Genomic DNA, 20,467 nt, shown 5'->3' with positions numbered 1-20,467 from the left:
CACCAAAAAATTCTATTTTCTGTTTCCTCAAGTATGAAAATGAAATGGTAAGAGTCCTCACACTCAGGGGATACATGTTTCTTCCATGGACATTGATCCAAGTGTCCCTTCTTCTCTGCCCATTACTCAGAAGACACAGGCTGAATGATACAAACAGAACCAGTTGTTAAGTTGAAAAATCAAACTAGATTTTATTAAAATATATATAAATAACCCTCACTTTTCTTTATTCATCAGTATTGGGAAGTTAAGTAAAAATTAAGTGAAAAGTAGTAGATGAAGGCCAAAAGGGAGTCAAGGAAACCACATTCCAGCCCAGACTTGCCACTTACCAGTCTGGGAAAGGTATTTAGTGTCGTGTCCTCAGCTACAGAATGAGGTTGTTGGAATATATATGTTGTCTGGGGTCAACTGCAGCTGTAAAATTTTACTCTTCTCATTCTGTTACTAGGAGCAAATGTGAAGTTATTTATGTACTATCTAGCAGGTACTCACAGTGAAAGAGAATGAACACTGAACTCACAGGAATACTTTGAAGGAAGACAAGAGAAATACAGAAGAGTTTGCTGCTTAAAAAAATGCATTGATATTACTGCTTTATTCACACTAATTAGATTATATACACGAAAAATGTGTATCATGTTGCTTTCAAAAAATTCCATGTTCCATGAGAACTATGTAAACAATGAAAATGTTTTTACTACATAACAAAAGAAGAAAATCAGCATTCTCATGTATTAGGAAAATATTTAGATAATCTGAATGTTTAGTAAACAAAGTGAAATATTACAAAGCAGTCTTTTCATGAAATAGCTTTCCACCCTCGAAGCAATACATTTTGTACTTTGGAACACTTTGGTATAAGTGAAATTAATACAAAGCGAAAAACAAACTCTACTTTGGTTTTCTCACATTAATTGGAACTTCAGCCACCTCCGAGGATAAAATGGCAAAGCTCTCATTTGCTCCCCTCTCCTACTGGAGAGGCTACTAGGCGAGCTCTTCACAGGAGCTCTTCACTTGCTTCCACAGCTAGGCTCTCAGCAATAGCCTAAAGGCTTTAGAAGCCTCAGATTCAGGTTGAAAGATAAGTGATCTTGGTTACTTTCTCCTAACAAATACAAATAACCCTTCATTAAGGCAGCTCAGAACTACAATTCACATTTAAAGTAGAACATAAATTTCTTCAAAGTCATATTACTATAGTTTCTCAAGAAGTCCATACTTGAATAAAAAGAACATACCACATTAATAAAAAGAAAAATGCAAGTTTAATAGCCCACTGACAATAGTTTTTAAGAAACAGAAATAACCGTTTGCATGCTACAAATATTTCTTCATTGATATCACACATAACTTTGACAACTATACAACTAAACTGAGGAATTTTTCATTTCATCATTTTTATAATTACATTTTCTCATCTATACTATCCAAATGTGGTACTGATTTTTTCACTGTCCTTTTGTTCTGTGTATTTTCCTTAAATGAATCCCTACATCAGAGAATTATATCTGAGCAACTGTCGATGAATCGCTTTTCTGTCATCCACCACAGGAGCAAACTGGGAAGGTCCTCTGAGGGCTTTCTCAGCAATGTAATTTATACTGGGACTTTCTGTGAAGACAATAAAGTCTTAAAAAGAAAAGAAAAAAAAAGAATCCTCAGTGAACTTTACAAACTTACAGTAATAATAATGCATTCCTCCTTTCTGAAGTAAAACACACAGTCAAGTGCTCAACTTAACTGAACACTGCAAACTGCCTCCAAAGAACACAGCCTGCGAGCACCTTAGGCGGTCCCAAGGCACGACAGCAACAGGGAGCGTTCAGTAAGATTAACTAGCATGATAATCCTCATAACAAAGCCAGTTTAGAAAGTAAAAGACAAACTTTAAAGTTAAGTATCTGTCAGGTTAATTTGAGGCTTTTTAAAGAACAATTCTAAAATGAACAAAAGGAAATAAACATAAAAGAGTTGTTCAATAAAACTGATCTATGCTTGAATTAACCATGTATAGAATAGAAGGACTGTTAATACATTAATTATTTTATGGTATTAGTATAATATTAGGAACTTAAGTTCTTGTCCAAATTTTATAGCCAAGTATAAGAAGAAATAAAACACAGTTTAAATCATAAGTAAAGTAAAAGGTTCTTACTGAGTTTTCTGTATCAGGTGATATCAAAACCCTAGGACTACTATTGTTTGGGTGTTATTTGTTTTGCTTTGTCTTATGGGGGGACAGAGTATTAGAGGAACTTAAATCACTGCAAAATTCATTTGGGATCATAGTCAAAACTATGGTATACTAAGAACCTGTACTGCCAGATGTTAAAAAGTATAAAGTTACAATTATTAAAACATCATATTTCACCAGTCTAAGATGCATCATTGTTTTATGTACCATGAAAAAAAGATGCCCAGGAAAGGGAGTCTCAAAGACGACAGAGACCCTCACAACAAGTGCGGACACCAAATGGCTACAGCCTCGATAAGAGGTAAGAGAAAAGAACCCTCCGTGCAGAAAGGACAGCAAAGAAGCCCTCACACCTCTTCCATGACAATGTGAAGAGGGGAAAAAAATTCCTTGATATTCGAATTGGTACCACCATCCTGCCCAGCCTGGAAATTTTGTGATCTGAATTCACACTACCAGCACAATCCAAGAAAATCTCAGGCACAGAAATTAACTTAAGCAGACTTAGGTTGGTGGGGGTCCCCAGTAACTGGCAGAAGAAAATGCATGTCCTCTCAGAAATAACTCAACATCCATCTAGGCAACAGCTGATTTTAAGATGCATTCCAAATTTAAAGGTGCTAAAATGTGGAAATCAATGAAATATGACAGACATATAAATAAGACAATCAGAAAGCCTAGAAAACAATTTCTGGGCATATAATTAAAATGTCAAACAATTGCAAAATATTTGGCTTATGATAAAAACATCAAACAATGACAAAAGGTACATTATTCGATATATGGCACAGGCAAAATCAATTAGCTATTTAAGAAAAATGTTAAATTCCTCTCTATGCCATGCTCTTCTAAACTATAAAGCCAAATGAAAAAACCATGTAAGAACTAAAAGAAAATGAATGTAATTATCTAAATAATGATTAGTCTTAAAAGACTGGCCTACATATGTTTAAAACATGCTCCCTACTCCACTTGCCCCCAAAAGTCCAAAGCACAGCAAATATAAAAGGCAAATATGAAACTGGAAAAAAATGTTTACAATGACAAAAGGTTAATATCCATAAATGTCATAATTATAAATTAAGAATAAACAAAGTACCCTACTCCACACTTCAGGAAAATGGAAAAGTTCAAGAACAGGCAATTGACAAAAGAAATATAATCAGCCAGTTAAATACACCAAAAATACTCAACTTCACTAGTAGTGGAATGTAAATAAAAACAATGATATAACAATTTCTGGCTATCAAATTGGTAAAAGTTTAAAAAACAGTAATACCCAGTGTGGGCAATGGTGCAAGAAAACTGGCACTTATGTATTGATGTTAGATGTGAAAATTGAGCAGCCTTTCTGGAATGTAATTTAGCAATAAGTATGGACCAAAAAGTCTTTCAAAATGTACACTATTCCTAGATCTAACAATGCTATTTCTAGGAATTTATCCCTAACAGAGATGTGGGAAAAGTATGTAAAACTACACGTCAGAATTATTTATAATAGTGAAAATTTGGAAGATCACCTAAACATCCAACAATGGGGGAGAAATTAAGTTTTTTAATAAAAAATAGAACTATAAAATGGAACGCAATGCAATTATTAAATTATCATGTATCACTGAAGCATTGTTAGTACTAACAAAAGATTAGAATAATCTAAATGTCAAAAAAAAAAAAAAAGAATAATCTAAATGTCCATCAATAGGGGACTAGTTAAACAAATTATAGTGTAACAGTCAATGGAGTACATTAAAAAGAATGAGGCAGCTCTCATGTTCTGATATATATCCTTCTCTCAGCCTGAAAATGATTTTCTTCCCCCAGATATGCACCTGGCTCACTTGCTAAAATGATACTTTACCAATGAGGGTGTCCCTTGCTATCTTATGTATACTAGCAACTTGCTCCCATCCCAAACACACTCCTCCCCTCCTCACCCTGCTACTCACTGTTTACCATCTGGCACCCTTCAATCGTTTACTGTTGGTCTGTCTTGCCCAGAGGAAGTAAGACCCTTGAGGGAAGAGACTTTGTTTGGTCCACTACTGTGAACTCCAGCACTTAGGCTAGTACCTGGCACTTAGTAAAGCACTCAACAAATACTAGATGGATGGGTGAATGGATGGAAAAGGAACAAGCTCCAAAATACAATGGTAAGAACAGTGTGACAATTTTGCTATTGCCTTTTAAAAAGGAAAAAAATTACACATACATATGCATTAGGAGATGCCCAGAACGATACACAAAACTAGGAACACTGACTGCCTCTGGGCAGGGAAACTGGGGAAGAGTTACAGGAGGGCGATCCTTCACTTGCCACTTTTAAAAGCTGAACCAAATGTATGTACAACTCATTCAGAAAAACAAACAAATATTGTAAATACATACCCACACACATATACATGTTGTAGGCAACGTAGGAAAATTATATAATACATCCTTAAGAGGAAAAAACAGGCCACAACATAGCAAACAATATGAAATACATGTATACAGACTTAGAAAAAAGCTGAGAAGGATTAACTTCTAACATTTTTTGTTGGTAAGATTATAGGTAATTTCTGATGCTGCTTGTTCTTTTTTGTATTTACTAAGGTTTCTGTACAATGCACTATTATTTTGTAATTGTTTCCAAAAATTGCTTTTCAGTACAGAGTATCTGTTTTACAGCATGTAACAGCCCCACAAGACCCTACCACACAGCAATTCCCTATCCGTCATACCACAACCCCCTCAAAAATCTGCTCCCTCCACTAGCCTTCTCAGGAAAAGGTACCACCATCCAACCAGTGGCTCACATTAAAATCCTAAGTCATACTTACCTCTTCTTTCCCTCAGACCCTCAATGAACTCATGGGTAAGTCATGAACAACTCTACCTCCAAAACAGATCTGAATTCAGTCACCTCAACACCCCTACTACTACAGCCCTAGTCAAAGGCACCACCAGCCTCTTACCTATTTTCCCTGCCTCCATCCTTGCCCCTCTAATTGTCTACTCTCTACCCAGTGCCCAGAACAAGCTTCCTAAAGTATAAACAACATCATGTCACTCCTCTTCCTAAAAGCCTCCAATTTTTCATTATACTTAGTACCAGATCCCTCACAACCAGGCCCACCTACCTCTCTGACTCATGCTGCTCCTTTGTGTCTTTATTCATTACCCTCTAGCTATATTGATCTGCTTTCTGTCCCTCAAACACAACATGTCTGTGCCCGTCTCAGGACCTTTGCAGCTGCTCTTCCCCCTGCCTGGCCTGCACTCCCCATACCCACATACATCCAACTCCTCCTCACCACTCCAATGTCATCAACTCAGTGAGGCCTTTCCCGGAAGCAACCCCCAGTCACTCTCTACCACATCTTCCTATTATTTTATCTTATCCATACACCTATCAATATTTAAAATTGACTTATGTATTAGAGTACAGGCTTACTGCCAATCTTCTCCCAGGAGAAGGTAAATTCCTTGAAGCTGAGTATCCAATCTTGTTTACTACTTATCCCCAGCATGAAAATTGGTGTCTGGCACATAGTAGGTACTGAATAAATATTTGTCAACCAATTGAATGACTATTTTTAATTGAAAATTTAGACTGTAATAGTTTTTAATATTATACTCAGTTTATTTTAATATTATAATATCAGAAATGGTGAACATGGATAAAATGATACAGAGTTTGATTACAAAATGGTTTTGTACACCTTTTTCCTACTCTGTTAACTAAGACTCCCTTATATACAGCATAAAAAACACCAAAATGATCTAAATGTTCTTTAACAGAAAACTGGCTAAATAAGATGAAATACAGCGTGTGTGTGTGTGTGTGTGTGTGTGTGTAGTGTGTGTGTGTGTGTGTGTGTGTGTGTGTGTGTGTGTAGTGTGTGTAATGAAAAAGACCTACACATGCTAATACAGAATGTTGTGCCAGCTGTCTGGCTGACTGAAAATCAATTTGCAAAACAATATATTTAATGAGATCTATTTGTTTTAAAATGCATGCATATTTGTTTGGATGCGCACAGAAAAATTTCTCTAAGGAAACCCTACTAAAGATGGTCACTTCTCTAAAATGAGAAGGTGGATGCTGGAGGGATCTTCACTTATTATCTACTGTTAGAAAACCGAACAGTTCTAAAAACTACTTTTGATTTCAGCAATTTAGAGCTCAACACTTTATATTTCACTTTTTCAAAAGCTTTTAAATTTTTATCTTAAAAAATAAAAGAGTTACTTGTGCTGGCCAGTTAGCTCAGTTGGTTAAAGCACGGTGTTATAACACCAAGGTCAAGGGTTCAGATTCCTGTACCAACCAGCTGCCAAAAAAAAAAAAAAAATACATTACTTATTTTTTAAAGTGGAGGTATCAGGTGTCCCAGGAGGGCAGTTAGAAATATAGAGCATGGCTGACTTGCAGGTTAAGGGGTCACCCATCACCAATTTAACCCCCTTCTGTATTCTTTCTCTCTATAAAGGTTGGGAATGCTTAAAACATCACTTTTACAATCTTTCATACTCACTGGGTGGGAGAGAGACAAGGGACACAGGCCTAGTCAATAGGTACGAGTGAATTTCTGGACATGCTTTTCTTTCCTAGTTAAAAGGGATAGATATGACCAATACTGCTCTTTCTCCTTATTCAGGCCTTGAATGTAGATATGATGTCTGGAACTATAGGAGCATCTTATAACCATGAGGCAGCAAGAACCAACATTCAGGTAGAAAGATGCAAGCAGTCGGGGAGTCTGGCTCCTTAACAGAGCAACCCTTCCTGTTTCAGAAGAAAACTAAACCTCCATTTGTTTAAGGTAGTGGGAATTGGGTTCTATGACCTATAGCCAAAGGAATTCCTAACTGATATTCCTGGGAATCGATTTTAAAAAGAAACTAAAAATAAAAGAACTCAAATTCTACGCAGATTTAGAAAGAAGACTGTAAGTCAGAAATGCATATTACAAATCAATTCCCCTCCTTAATGTCTCTATTCTGAATTTTTAAAAATAAAAAAAATAAAAAACTCATAGGAAAACAGAAAAGAACAAAAAGAAAATCACAGTCAATATCAACTCCACAAGAAAGACTTTAGAATGCAAACAGTTAGAATTTATACATACAATAAATATAAACTCACACAGAAAAACTGAAGTCTGATCAATGCTGTGGCTGTTCTGGACTAATGTTCATTGTTCGATAAATTTCTTTAAGTAGTAAGAGGGCAGTATCTTCAGATTCCCTACAAAAAAGAAAAGCATATTTACTTAAGAAACAATCAGCAGAAATTAACCACTATGCACAAAGGTGGAAATGCAGCTTTTGTTTTATTCAACACTATCTAAGAAAGGCAAATGACAGTAAAGCAATGTAATCTCTGAGCTGCCCTTAAAAACTGGATGCATGCCAAATAGTTGTGTCGCACTTCTTGTTGATGACGGGAGGATACACGAAAAATGGCTTTTCAGAGTCCCTACCACTCCCACTGTGAAAGACATCCCTACAAAAAATCTGCAAGTACCGAGTCTCTGGTCAAAAGCAGATGACATACTGCCATCTTGTGGATAACTAAAGCGAAAAAATACTGTTTTGAATACATAGGAGTTCAAATTAATATTCCATAACAAATGATATATTAGTATAAGAGTCTCACTAAAACTAAAATTGCTGTATGTGCTAGCACCTAAAGGCCACTCAAACGTTATCAAAGTTAAGAATACTTACCAATAGCATAAATGACTCTGAAGAGCGAAAAGATATTCATTAAAACTCTCTATTGGCTTTTCTTGAAGAACGTAGTCAATTCGGCGGCCTCCATTTAACATTCCAACCTTTCCTAAGTAGTCCTCATCCTTGGAAAAATCTGGACTTTCAACAATCTTTTCTGCTAGAATTTAAATCATTTCAATATCAAAGTCAATCACTTAATCATTATCCTTTGACTTTAGCTGACTTTCTGGGCTCAGTGAGAACACTGCTTGACACACGTAGCAACCTGGGGAGCTACCAGGTTCACTCCCCACTCCTCCAAAGAGCCAGGGGAAGAGGGGCTGGTTACAGAAGAGAGAAAGAGCCAACGAGCTGACAGGAGTTGTGAAGATAAGGGGTGAGAGAGCATTGTAGAAAGAAAGGAAATAGAATTAGAATCTGAAAAAGTCAAAAACATCAAGGCACAATGACCTGACATTCATATGAAGTCTATAACAACAGAGCTAAACAGTATCAGGAAGATAACTTCTCAGAGTGAGTCTTTAAAATGCCTGAATACAAACTTAGTTCTCAACTCTGATATTGCACTCTGGCCTTACGAGTCTCAACAAACAAAAAATTGCAGAGTAAAAAGTTCAAGTAACTATCAGGTAAAAACTAGTGAAAAAGGATAACATGGATTTTGAAGTAACACATGTAACAGTAAGTTTACCATAACAGATTTTCCTTTATAGGAAGAGCCTCTACAATTTAACAAAAAAGACTAGAAAGAAAAGCATCATTAAACAATTTATAAGTGTTATGTTCACAAACAATGTTTGTACTAGAAAATGCCTCAAACGTCAAATTTACCTTCAACTACTTGCTTTTCTTCTTCTTCTTTGATTTGATTGGCTACCTTCTCCAGTTCTTCTTGCAATTGAGTTGAAGAGGTATGAGCACGGGCAAACTCATTTAATGTCTGCCAAGCACTTTTCAGAGAGCTAATAAAACCTTGCTTCAAATCAGATCCCATACGAGAGAGACTTTCTTTCAACTCTAAAGAGATTAAGATGACACACCAAGTTAACTAGCCACTGGGTAGAATTCTGTATCACAAAAATTAAAAGTTAATACTCTTCTCAGAAGGGCTAAACCCTCTTCTTCCTTCTCTTAAATATCAAATATATATATGAAGTGTCCCAACCAAGAACCTTCACCATGTTAAACTGTCATAAGGAGTCTAACTCTGTCATTTTTTTTTAATGTCTAAACTTGATCCAACCGAAATCTATAAATTTCCTCTCTCCAAAAATGTTCATATATCACAAAAATGTAAGCACATTCACATGCTTTTTTTACTGTAAGTTAAAAAATGGACCCACAAGATTTTTTAAAAATCAGTTTTTCTTATCTGTAATAGTGAAAAGGTTTCGAGAATTTAAGATTCCAATACAACACAATGTAAACTTATAATTTAGAAATGAAGAAACCCCTGCCCCTTTGCTTTTTCTACTTTTGCCTATTAATCTTATTTGAATTCAAGGCCTTTAGAGTTATCAAATTTCTCATTTTCATTTCAAAAGAGTTAAACGGTTTTTAAAAAGCATGATGTTAATAAAACAGACAACACACTTTTAAATGAGAGGGTATGATCACTTTTTTCTTCTCTTCTCCACACTCCCATCCCTTCCACCCAACTTTTTAAACCTAGGGATAAGTAGATGCCATTAACATGCAAAAGAGAAATCTAAATCCCACCTGGAATTATTAATCCATTATGTTTAATGAATTTTTTTTTTTTTAACAGGGAAAGTTTGTCTAGTTTGGAAGGAAATAACAGCTTATTTGACTTAGACAACATCAAGTTTATTTCTTGATGGTTTGGTCATTAGTTTAAATGTTATTCCTCTCCCAATTCCAAAAATTATAACCAAACTCTATCAAAATCTAATTATGCATTTTATCACCTTGCTACCACCTTCCCCCAATTCTTAATTATCTCAACAATCAGAATGCCATCAAAGAGAAGGAACGTATTCATAAATTCTTTATAGCTCATCCAAATCCTTAGTAAAAAAGTTCTGAACATTGTAGGCTCTTAAATAACATTAAATCTGTCAGAAAATATTTACTATTAAAGTTTTTATAATTCAGTATGGATCAAAAAATAACAAGTTTTTACGGTATCTGCTTTTTACCTAAATGAAGTCTTTTTCTGCCTTTGTGATGTGGAATGAGAACTGCTTTGAGGTCCAATTCTGGAACAATCATAGGTTCTAATCTATATGCCACTGGATCAAGCTGTAAATAGAAGAAATGGAAACTAATGTAAAGCCGCTGTATGTTGAGTTTATATGCCATAGTCAGGTAAGAAAATGGATAACTGGCAAACTAGGGACTTTTATATTTTTCACACCTTACTCAAATACTGGCAAATTATAAGAAGATTTTCAAGTTCATGGGTAAAATTTCTTTGAAAGCAAAGCAACAGAATTATTTCCTTGAACAAAGGCTTTTTGGTGGAAAAGTTTATTGGAAAGTATCAAACTATCTCTCTCAGGACAGAGAACTAAGCTTTACAAAATCAAAATTGGTTTTAATTTCCAAGAAGTAAAATCCTGAGAATCTAGTAGGATAAAGATGACAGGTTCTTCATCTTCTTCAAAGCAGAAAGTAAATTAAATTCACTCACCGGATGATAAATATTGAAAAATCCTTTACAGGTAGGAAGCCTGTAGTTCTCATCAATCCTATCCACTCCTCGAATAGTAAGAAACATACCAATTGGAGATCCCAAGGCAAAGAAAATCTCTGGTTCAAAGTCTAATGAATTGTAAATAACAGAAACCTAGACAGAATCAAATAACCGTAAAAGATGATCATTCCAATATCACACAGTACAAAAATTCTTTCCAATTTTCAAAAGTTCTTAGAACTACACTCACTTAAAAGCATCTAAACACAGATGATGCCCCTTGTAGACAGATATTGCTAGCTTAAAAGAACTAAAAAATTGTTCTTTAAAATCTCTGTAGTTAGGGCCGAGCCCGTGGCGCACCTGGTAGAGTGCCGCGCTGGGAGCGCGGCGACCCTCCCACCGCGGGTTCGGATCCTATATAGGACTGACCGGTGCACTCACTGGCTGAGTGCCGGTCACGAAAAAAAGACAAAAAAAAAAAAAAAAAAAAAAATCTCTGTAGTTATTTTGGCTATACTTTTACTTATCTAGCATAATATATACAGCACATAAAAAGTATATTTATTACGGCTATAGTGTGGTAAAACTACAGACTCTAGAATCAGTCCATGTGGGTCTGAATCCCGTTTCCACTCCTTACTCACTGTGTGACCCTGGGCAAGTTTTTTAGCCTCTCTGACCTCTGCCTTAGTTTCCTCATCTATAAAATGGGAATTATAACAATGCCAAACCCACAGTTTGAAAAATAAGTAACCTAATCCATACAATGTGCTTAGTACAGAGCTTGGCATATCTTAAGCATTCAGTGAGTGCTACCTCTATTGTAACTACCATGCTCTCTAGGTCAAGCAAGTTTCTTTCCATGAGAAAAATAATTTGTACCAAAAGAGCCCGTTTTGGGTAGGTTGTATGTAGTCTCTCAAAAGAACGCACTGACATTTCTAGTTTACAACTCTCTTTCATTTGTTTCTCAGTGGCAGGAAATGTGTCTTTGTCATTTTGGTATATTAAGAGTGAAGAATAATGGCAAAATCCAAGCACTAGACAGAAGTCCAGTGAAAGAGCGCGGTACGGCAAGAATCATCACGCCCGCTTCTCAGATGATGACAGTGAAGATCAGATGCGTGACGCAACTATCCCAAGAACAGATAGCCTATGAGTGGCCGAATGAGGACTTAGATCCAGGACTTCTAATTCCAAATTTAAGGATATTCTGAACATAATTTTCTAACTATAACCACTTCTGTTGTTAGTACCTATGACAGACTAATGCTGTAAAATTATGAGTGGTGGAAAAAGTGAAATAAAGACAATTTCAAAAGTCGGATAACATGTTCTACTCATGTTCAATCCTTTATTTGAACATTATGAAAGAAGCATAAAATTTTTACTAAGAGATGAAATCAGTTTTCTCCATACACCCCCAAATAAATGTTAAATATTTTAAAAATTTATGTCAACCTAAATAATAAAGATGTATGATTCCGACATAAAATATGTAGCTCTAGTCAATATGCAAACTTACCTGTCCTGTGCCAACTTCGAAAGACTCATAATCAACACGCACAGAAGAAACATAAGCACCAACTGGAAGTTTCCTCTTTGACTCAGTTTCTGAGGAAAGAGAAGCCATTTCTTTAGTTTTCTGAGCAATTTCCTCTTGTCCTTTTGTCGATGTGGCCATCGCTGCCTTCTTTTCTGATGCCGCTTTTTTGTGTTCCTGTAAAATAACAAAATTTTATAACATCATCTTGAGGAAAAGTTCAGTTCTCAGCTATCAATATGAAACATGCTACCTCAATATTAAGGAATAATTAGTAATTTCTTAGGCATAATAACAGCATTGTGGTTATTAGAAAAATGTCCTTTTCAGTCCAACCTCCCATGCCCCCAGCTGGGTGGTGGCGTTTGCACTGGCCACATGCTGGAGCAAGAGTTGGATTTCAAGAGGCAAGAGACAGATTGAGGTTCCTGCACTGGGCACAGAAAGCTAGAGGGGCAGGTCAGATCACAGTTCCTGAGGATGAACATGAAGTCTAATGGTCTGAAATCAGATGTGGCAGAGCAAATAACTTTCTATTAGGCAGAAATGGGACCCATGAGTGGGAAACCTTTGTGTGGGATGCTCGGCATTTTCCACTGGAGAGGGTGGGGTGGTCTGTAATGCTTGAACTGCTAGGAAAGGGATATTTTTAACACAGAGTATTTATAACTCCAGAGCCACTCATAATGTTTTAAAGTAATAAAAAATTTGAATTAGTTCAGATTAAGGTATATAACATAAGGAATGGAAATTGCATTTATGGCCAATTAATAAAATTAACCTTTTAAAGATTTTACGGAAAAAAAGAAAGAAAGAAAGAAAGAAAAGAAAAATGTCCTCTTTAGAGACACATACTAAATATTTAGGGAAGAAATGATATGATGCTTTTAATTTACTTTAAAATTCTTAAGGAAAAAGGATTAAGAAGCAAAGAAAATACATGACAAAACAGCTACAATTAAATCTAAGAATTGACCATCATTAGCTGAATCTCAAAAATTTTACTCTGAGTAAAAGAAGCCAGATACAAATGAGTACATATTATTGATTCTATTTATACAAACTTGTAGAACAGGCGAACTATTCTAAGTGATAGAAATTAGAATAGCAGTTGTATGGTGGGAGGAGTTAACTAGAAGGAAACATGAGGAAGCTACTTGAAGGATAGAAATGTTCTATTTCTTATTTTAGGTGGTGATTACACAGGTACATACAACTGTCAAACTTATTACAACAAACACTTTAATATCTATCCATTCCCACAGATAAATAAACAAAACTTTGGGGGCATCTATATAAAAGGTGTTATCTCTGTAATGAGACAAAAGCCATTCACACTGGTTTATAATTATCCCTGAATACAGCAGCAACAATAATGCCAGGAGAATGTAAAACAGCTGCCATGGGTGGACTTGTCTACTCCCCAACAAGCACATGTTTCAGTTTCTGTTATAGCTATCAACAGTGCATAAACAAAACAGTTGGCCAAACTGGTCTTATCTATTAATTAATTCCAAATACTAGGAAATCATGAAAGAAGTCCAACTTGTTAAATCAAAAGGCAACATAAGAAAAAGAAAACTCTCAGTCAGCCAGCTTGTAAATGATTCCACTATTAATGTTTTTGGAAGGCTTGGTTATCTCTGCCCTTTAGAGCTAGCACAAGATTAAACCCCAAATCCAAAATGAGGAACATTTTCAGGGTTATTCAGTTTAAAGTTGCTTTCTCATCTAAAAGTACCTCCTCTGATATTCACAGAACTTAACATTCTAAATTTCTAAAACAGCTGTCAAAAGAGATCATAAACTGTCCTACGGCTAAGAGCTGTTTTGTTCCCCTAAAATTATTAGCAATAATTTTAAAACTAAATGAACCAACATAAGCATACTTGACTATTAATATTCCCAATGGAAAAACAATTCCTTCTCAAATGAAAATCTCTAAGATGGTTTTCAAAGGAAAAAAAGCACACAGGCCACAAATATTTGATCTCCTTTTTATAAAATAATCGGCTAATTTGGGTCCCATTATTTCAGTTACAGTAAATCAATAGGACACACCATCTTATCTTATTATCTGTCTGGCAGCACCTTGTTATCTGTAAGAAATGCAGAACAATCAACAGGAATCCGCTGAGAAAGTTTCACGGTTCATCCAAAGGCAATTACTTTTGAATTTAAAAAACAAAATCACCCTATAGATTTTTACTCACTTCAAAACACTCTTATAATGCCATAATTTATATATTCAAGCAACTGCAGTCTATAAACCAGGCTCCTAGAAATTTTAAAGAACTATAGAAAACTTATCTACTTTTCCTTTTATTACAGAATAAAATTAGGGACATGACATACGGCCTGAAACATAGCTTCTCATTTCTTGTGTAAGTCTTTTTTACAGGCTTTTGCTTCACTGATGCATACATGGAGACAAATGTTTTCACGCATGGGGCACCCAGCCTGACATACAGGAACTAGCATGCTTGTGTCCCAGTCTGTTTGACCACCATGCCTGTCAGAGATTAATACCTGGGCACCTCTGAAGCAGTTGCTGTGGGGCTCAAGTGAGGTGAAGAGCTCTTTGTAAACTGGAATTATAGAATGACTCAACATACAGGAAAAATGACATGAAAGAGATACCTCTTAATTGCCAAACTAATAACCTTTCTCAACATTTAAACACTGTTTCTTCAACATCTAAAATGTCTTGAGTTGCTCCCTTCCTTTCCATCTCCTAGTTTATACCCCTATCACCTCTCACTCAGTCACTACACAATTACAATGACTATGATAAGAGATTCCCACAGGCTCTTCCACCTCCATCTGTGCACTGTAACCAAGCAAACCCTCTAGAATGCAAACCCAACCACAAACCTGTCCTGCCTTCACTGTCCCATCGGCCTACAGCAGGTTCTCAAACATCTCCTCAGAAACTAAACCAAAAAGTTCACTGCTGCTACTAAAATGAAAGTGTGGCCTGATAACAGGAATATACAATCAGGTTGATAATAGATTTGTTTCAACTTTAAGATTTGCTCCAACATTTTTTTGCTTTCAGTACTCCATACCAACAAGTAGGCCCCAGCCGATAGCAAAAGAAAGCAAATGTTAATGGAAAACTGGAAAAGAGTCAATACATTCAAAAATTCATTTATTACAGACATATGCGTTCACAGCTGAAATTTTATAATGTGGTTTACGGCATATACTTTTTAATGTTTTAATTTCTAAAAAAGTTAAAATTTAGACTATTTTAAATAGATGGTTTGATGCTTAACCATAATTTGTGATAGAATTAATAAGCAGACTGGGACAGTGGGGGGCTGAGGGCCCCAGCCACACACACACCCCCCCCCCAACAAAGTTGCCACTGGGCTGGCAGAATGACAGGGGTGCCACAGGCCTCGACCATCTTCCCACCTCCCACCTCCTCCCTTTTCTCCTCTCCCCCTCCCCCACAACTGCTCCACAGCAACATCTTAGAATGTAAAAATAATAAATAAATTTTTTTTTTAAAGAATTAATAAGCAGGTCGGCATTTCATGTTTGTTTAAAAGCATCATGAACTTCACAGCCATAAGAACACACTTCAGAGCCATTCCCTTACACGAGAAAATCCAAACTTCCACACCCGCCATTCAGGCCTCTAGAACTCTCTTACCCTATCACATTCCTAGCTCATATAATGTTTCAGCTATAGGAAAATACATGTCTGCTCCTGGAAGGCCATTTCCTCTGATTCTACCCCTCCATTAAGCTCAAGCACCAACACCTGGGGGAAGTCTTCTCTCTCTCACCAATCCCAGGCCTCTCTGAACAAGCCAGAACTTCCACCTCTCATCTGGCTACAGACAGCAATGACCACACTGTCACGGGACTGATGTGTTGTCATTTATAGTCAACTCTATCCCAACTAGACTGTGTACTCTTGATTTATCTCCACAACCCAAGAATTGAGCACAGTGCCTGACCTAAGAGATGTTCTATAAAATGGTGAATGACTCAATCCTTAAGCTATCCATAAAAAAATCAGTCCTATGACTTTAATAGCCATATTCCACATAAAGTGGCAAATGTTAAATTCCAAATAAGTAGCACAAATAATAGAACCACAGAAGATCAAAAGATGGAAGTATCATCAAAGACCATGTTAATAATAAAATAGCCACCTTAATTGTTATCTAATTTTTCTAACTAATTAGAAAATCTCTATAAAATTAATTTGATCAAAAAATTAAAATTAAATAAAACAACTAAGTTTTTCCCAGTTATTTTTTTTTAATGTTTTTTAGTTGTTGATTTATTTTGTATTGTTAGGAATTTTCGCTCTCTGGCCATTTAATGAGATGTGTGTGCTTCCTCATCTCTTTAGATGGTGAGAGGATTGGGAAGAGACATAGTTATTCTGGGTGCTAAGCTTCACATGCATTATTTCATGCTCACTCCAACCCTATGAGGAAGAAATTGTCACTCTCATTTTTTTTTCTTTCAGCTTTACTAAGGTATAATTGATATACAAAAAAGTGCACATATTTAATGAATGCAATTTCGTAAGTTTGGACATACACATACACATGTGATTCCATCACCACCCTCCAAGTAATAACCAAACCTATTACTTCCAAAAGATTCCTTATATCGCTGTGCTTTGTTTTGTGCGTGTGTGTGTGTGTGTGTATCCCTCTCATTTTAGAAATGAAGGAAACTGGGCTAGGATCCCCATTCTAGCCAGACTCCATAAAAAAAAGAAAGAAAGAAATGAAAGAAACCAAGGATTAGAAAAATTAAGCAAACTGTTCAGAAATATGTAGGTAGTATGAACTGGGAATCAGGGCAAACAACTTATCTATCTGCCCAGGACTTAACCAGTTTTTGCACCAGGAAATCCTCAAATATCAGTTTTAAAACTGAAAGTCCTTGTCCTGGGAACTCTTTCTGTCCCAAGAAAACCAGAATGGTCAGTTACACTAATTTGGATTTAAACCCAGTTCTGACTGACTCCAAAGTCTGGGCTTCCATCAGCTCCATTATTGTGCCCTAGGTGGGGAGCAAACTAACTTGCCTAACCACATTGGTATCGAAAATTTCAAAAATATAAATGATCTCTGGTCACACACGAGATTTTGTTTTTCTTGAGGGCAGAGATGAATCTTACCAGTTTGGCTGCTTTAAGTTTTACAAAGTTAGCTATCTTCTTTCTGGGTCCAAGGGGTATCCCCATTTCCTTCAGGTCATCAACTGTACACATAAACTTTAGAAGGAAACAAACAAGCACATTAATTAATCAAGTTAGTGGCAGGTGAACTGACACCAGAATACAAAAATTAGAAAAAGAAATCACATCATGTAAAGCAATCTAAGAGCCAGCCAATTATCAAAAAGTTGATTTTTTTGTTTTCAAATCATAGATTTGTTTGGCTATAAAATCTCAGGCCTCCATATCTAAATCATTCTACCTAGTAATTTTTAACAGAAAATTTGTACAAAATTCCAAAGCCATAGTCAGGCGCACAATGAAGACTCTCCCCTCCACTCCTGTCCCAACCACCCAATTTTCCTCTCAGCAGGAACTGCTAGCAATTTCCTCTCACTGCAAAGATCTCTCACATATACAAAGCATCAACATGTTCTGTGTGTGTCTGTGTGTGTGCGTAGCCTGCTGAGCAAACAACACTGAACTTTTGCTCTTTTCATGTAATGTATCTTAGAGATCAGTATCTCTGACACCATCTCATTCATTCAACAGCTGCTGGGTACTCCATTATGTGGATGCACCATAAGTGATTTAACTAGTGCCCTACTAGTGGACACTAAAGGTGTTTCTAATGTTTTACTATATTACAAACTGCTGCAGTGAGTATCCTTACAAACATTCTTATGTGAATACTTTTCTATAGGAAGTATTCCTGGCAGTGAAATTGCTGGAGCAAAAGGTATGTAACTTTTATATTTTAAAAGATTTTGCCAAACTGCCCTCCATACAGGTTGTAACAATTTACACTCTGACCGACAACATATAACAGTGCCTACACTTCCCCTCATCTTGGCCACGTAGTATATTATCAAACTTTCTATTTTTATCAAACTGAAAGAATAAAATTTTTTCATTGCACTTTCTTTTTTGTTTTCTTGACCGGTAAGGGGATCATAACCCTTGGCTTGGTGTTGTCTGCACCATGCACAGCCAGCGAGCGCACCAGCCATCCCCAAATAGAATCCGAATCCACGGCCTCGGCACTATCAGCACCGCACTCTCCTGAAGGAGCCACCGGGCCAGCCCATCATTGCACTTTCAATTTGTATTTCTCTTACAAGTTTTCATATAGTAAAAAGCCATTTGCAGGGCCAGCCCGTGGCTCACTCGGGAGAGTGCGGTGCTGGTGACACCAAGGCCACAGGTTCGGATCCTATGTAGGGATCCGGTTGGCTCACTGGCTGAGCATGGTGCTGACAACACCAAGCCAAGGGTTGAGATCCCCTTACCGGTTAATCTTTTTAAAAAAAAAAGGCATTTGCTATTCTTTTCTGTAAATCATCTGTTTATATTCTTTGCCTATTTACCTACCATGTTGATGGTCTTTCTATAACTGATTTGTAGAAGCTTTGAGCATTAAGGAAACAATGTCTACAATGTGTGTTTCAAATATTTTTCCTAATCTATCACTGGCCTTTAGATGTTGTTTATAGTGTTTACTGCTATGCAATATATTTTCTTTTATGGCTTCTGGGTTTTGTGTCCTACTTAGAAAAGCCCTCCCAAATTCTAAAAAAAGAATTCTCCTGTGTTTTTCAATTATTTAAACACAAGTCTCTACCTTATCTGGAATGTATTTTAATGTAAGAGTGTCTAAATCATTCTTAATTTCCAATCTTATACATAGGAAAAACAATTTAAGCAAAAATGAATCAAATAATCAATACCAGAGATTCCATATCAATCTTTTCCTTTTCAAAAGTGCTAACATATTCAGAGAGGCTAAGTACATCCAGAGTTTCTTGCAAAGTTAGGACTTCTTCATTTTCAACATCAAGGTCACACGACTCATCCAAAGTCATCTTTGGCTCTTCGAGCATCTTAAAAAAAAAAAAAAAAAAAAAGTAGGGGAAACATCACAAAGCTCCGAAAAACTCCCATATAATATCTCCTAATCTATAAAAAATCTTATACAATTTTGTTTCATAGACAAAACATAATTTTAGGTACTTTGCCATCCAAAGTTTGCATATTCTGAAAACGATATGAATTTAATAAACCAATCATGCTCCCACTTCCTACAATAATTTAGTTTACATTTTAAAAAATCACAAACTTTCACTTTAAATTTGTAATTCATAAGAAATAGGAGTGCGGAACGCAAACAACCAGCCATATGATTCCATTACACTTCTAAACCTCAGTGTATTTTGATATATAAAAAGTTTTAGGAAACAGTTCAGATTTTAGAAAACTGTTCAGCTCCAACTCTAAATCTAAATGTTAATTGGACCACGTGCAGACATACCTGCCTTTCCTGAAAGTGTGGCTGTTTCATAACTCCATTAGCAACAGCAAGAGGCCCAGGAGACTTAGATAAATTTAAATCTTTTTGATTAGACAGGATGTCAAACAATATTAAAGAACCTAAGAAAAAGAAGCATTTTGTTTATGATGTATTAGGTGTTTTTACAACACTAAATAAATTCTCCTATTTTTTTTCCAAAGTCCCAGGCAGAAGTCATATAAAACTTAGATGTTAACCAAGACCCAATAATCAATATTCTTGTTTTATCAAACAGGAGAATAAATTAAAATATACAGTATTCCTAGGTAATACTAGAGGTGAATAGCAAAGGTAGAAACTAAATTCAAAGCATTCCTTTCTACCCTTTATAAAACTTAAGATCTGTAATTCTAAATCTGCACTAACAATGTCACCCACGCTGAAAGCAGTCATGACTCAACAAAAATTAAGTTTAAAATGTATATATTTGACAGTTTTACCTAAACTGTGACCGGCAACAGAGACTCCTCCTTTGAAGTCTGGGTTCCGACTCATAAAAAGTGCATGTAGACGGTTTATCTCCATTCCTACTTTTTCCACAATTGCCTGACAGTAGGTGGGGCTATTATAAAATAAAATATCTAGCAAGGTTTCATTGGTAAAGTGACGAAACCGACCAATACTTGGTAAAGTGATTTTCTTGATGTTCCTGTTTAAAAAGAAAAAAAAAAAGTATATTCAGTCAATATCCACCCTAAATCATGGATTTTTAAAAGTGTAGATTCTGACTCCTGAAAAAACTGAATAAAAAACTCTACAGGTTAATTACAAGTTGATTCTATAAACAGTTATTATAAATAAAACAA

At 35.9% G+C, this 20,467-nt stretch overlaps 1 protein-coding gene across 5 annotated transcripts in view; it reads right to left on the bottom strand.

The window, feature by feature from the left end:
- Positions 1–1,252: 1,252 nt before the first annotated feature.
- The window catches only part of SEC23IP (SEC23 interacting protein), a 35,492-nt gene continuing 16,277 nt past the window's right edge, over positions 1,253–20,467 (bottom strand). For 2 of the 5 annotated variants that reach the window (XM_063103023.1, XM_063103025.1), the window contains exons 9-19: positions 20,102–20,310; positions 19,623–19,741; positions 19,042–19,194; positions 17,276–17,371; positions 12,103–12,297; positions 10,572–10,727; positions 10,078–10,180; positions 8,750–8,935; positions 7,913–8,075; positions 7,329–7,430; positions 1,253–1,635 (exon numbers count right to left, since the gene is read on the bottom strand). In XM_063103023.1, the coding sequence (XP_062959093.1) occupies positions 7,349–7,430; positions 7,913–8,075; positions 8,750–8,935; positions 10,078–10,180; positions 10,572–10,727; positions 12,103–12,297; positions 17,276–17,371; positions 19,042–19,194; positions 19,623–19,741; positions 20,102–20,310 (1,462 nt within the window). In that variant the 3' untranslated portion in view covers positions 1,253–1,635; positions 7,329–7,348. The remainder of the gene's footprint in view (positions 1,636–7,328; positions 7,431–7,912; positions 8,076–8,749; positions 8,936–10,077; positions 10,181–10,571; positions 10,728–12,102; positions 12,298–17,275; positions 17,372–19,041; positions 19,195–19,622; positions 19,742–20,101; positions 20,311–20,467) is intronic. The other 3 variants (XM_063103026.1, XM_063103027.1, XM_063103024.1) reach the window with 2 other exon arrangements.

The sequence above is a fragment of the Cynocephalus volans genome, chromosome 7 (assembly GCF_027409185.1).
Source record: "Cynocephalus volans isolate mCynVol1 chromosome 7, mCynVol1.pri, whole genome shotgun sequence".
In the NCBI taxonomy this organism is placed as follows: Eukaryota; Metazoa; Chordata; class Mammalia; order Dermoptera; family Cynocephalidae; genus Cynocephalus; species Cynocephalus volans.
This window is presented reverse-complemented; position numbering and strand designations above follow the sequence as displayed.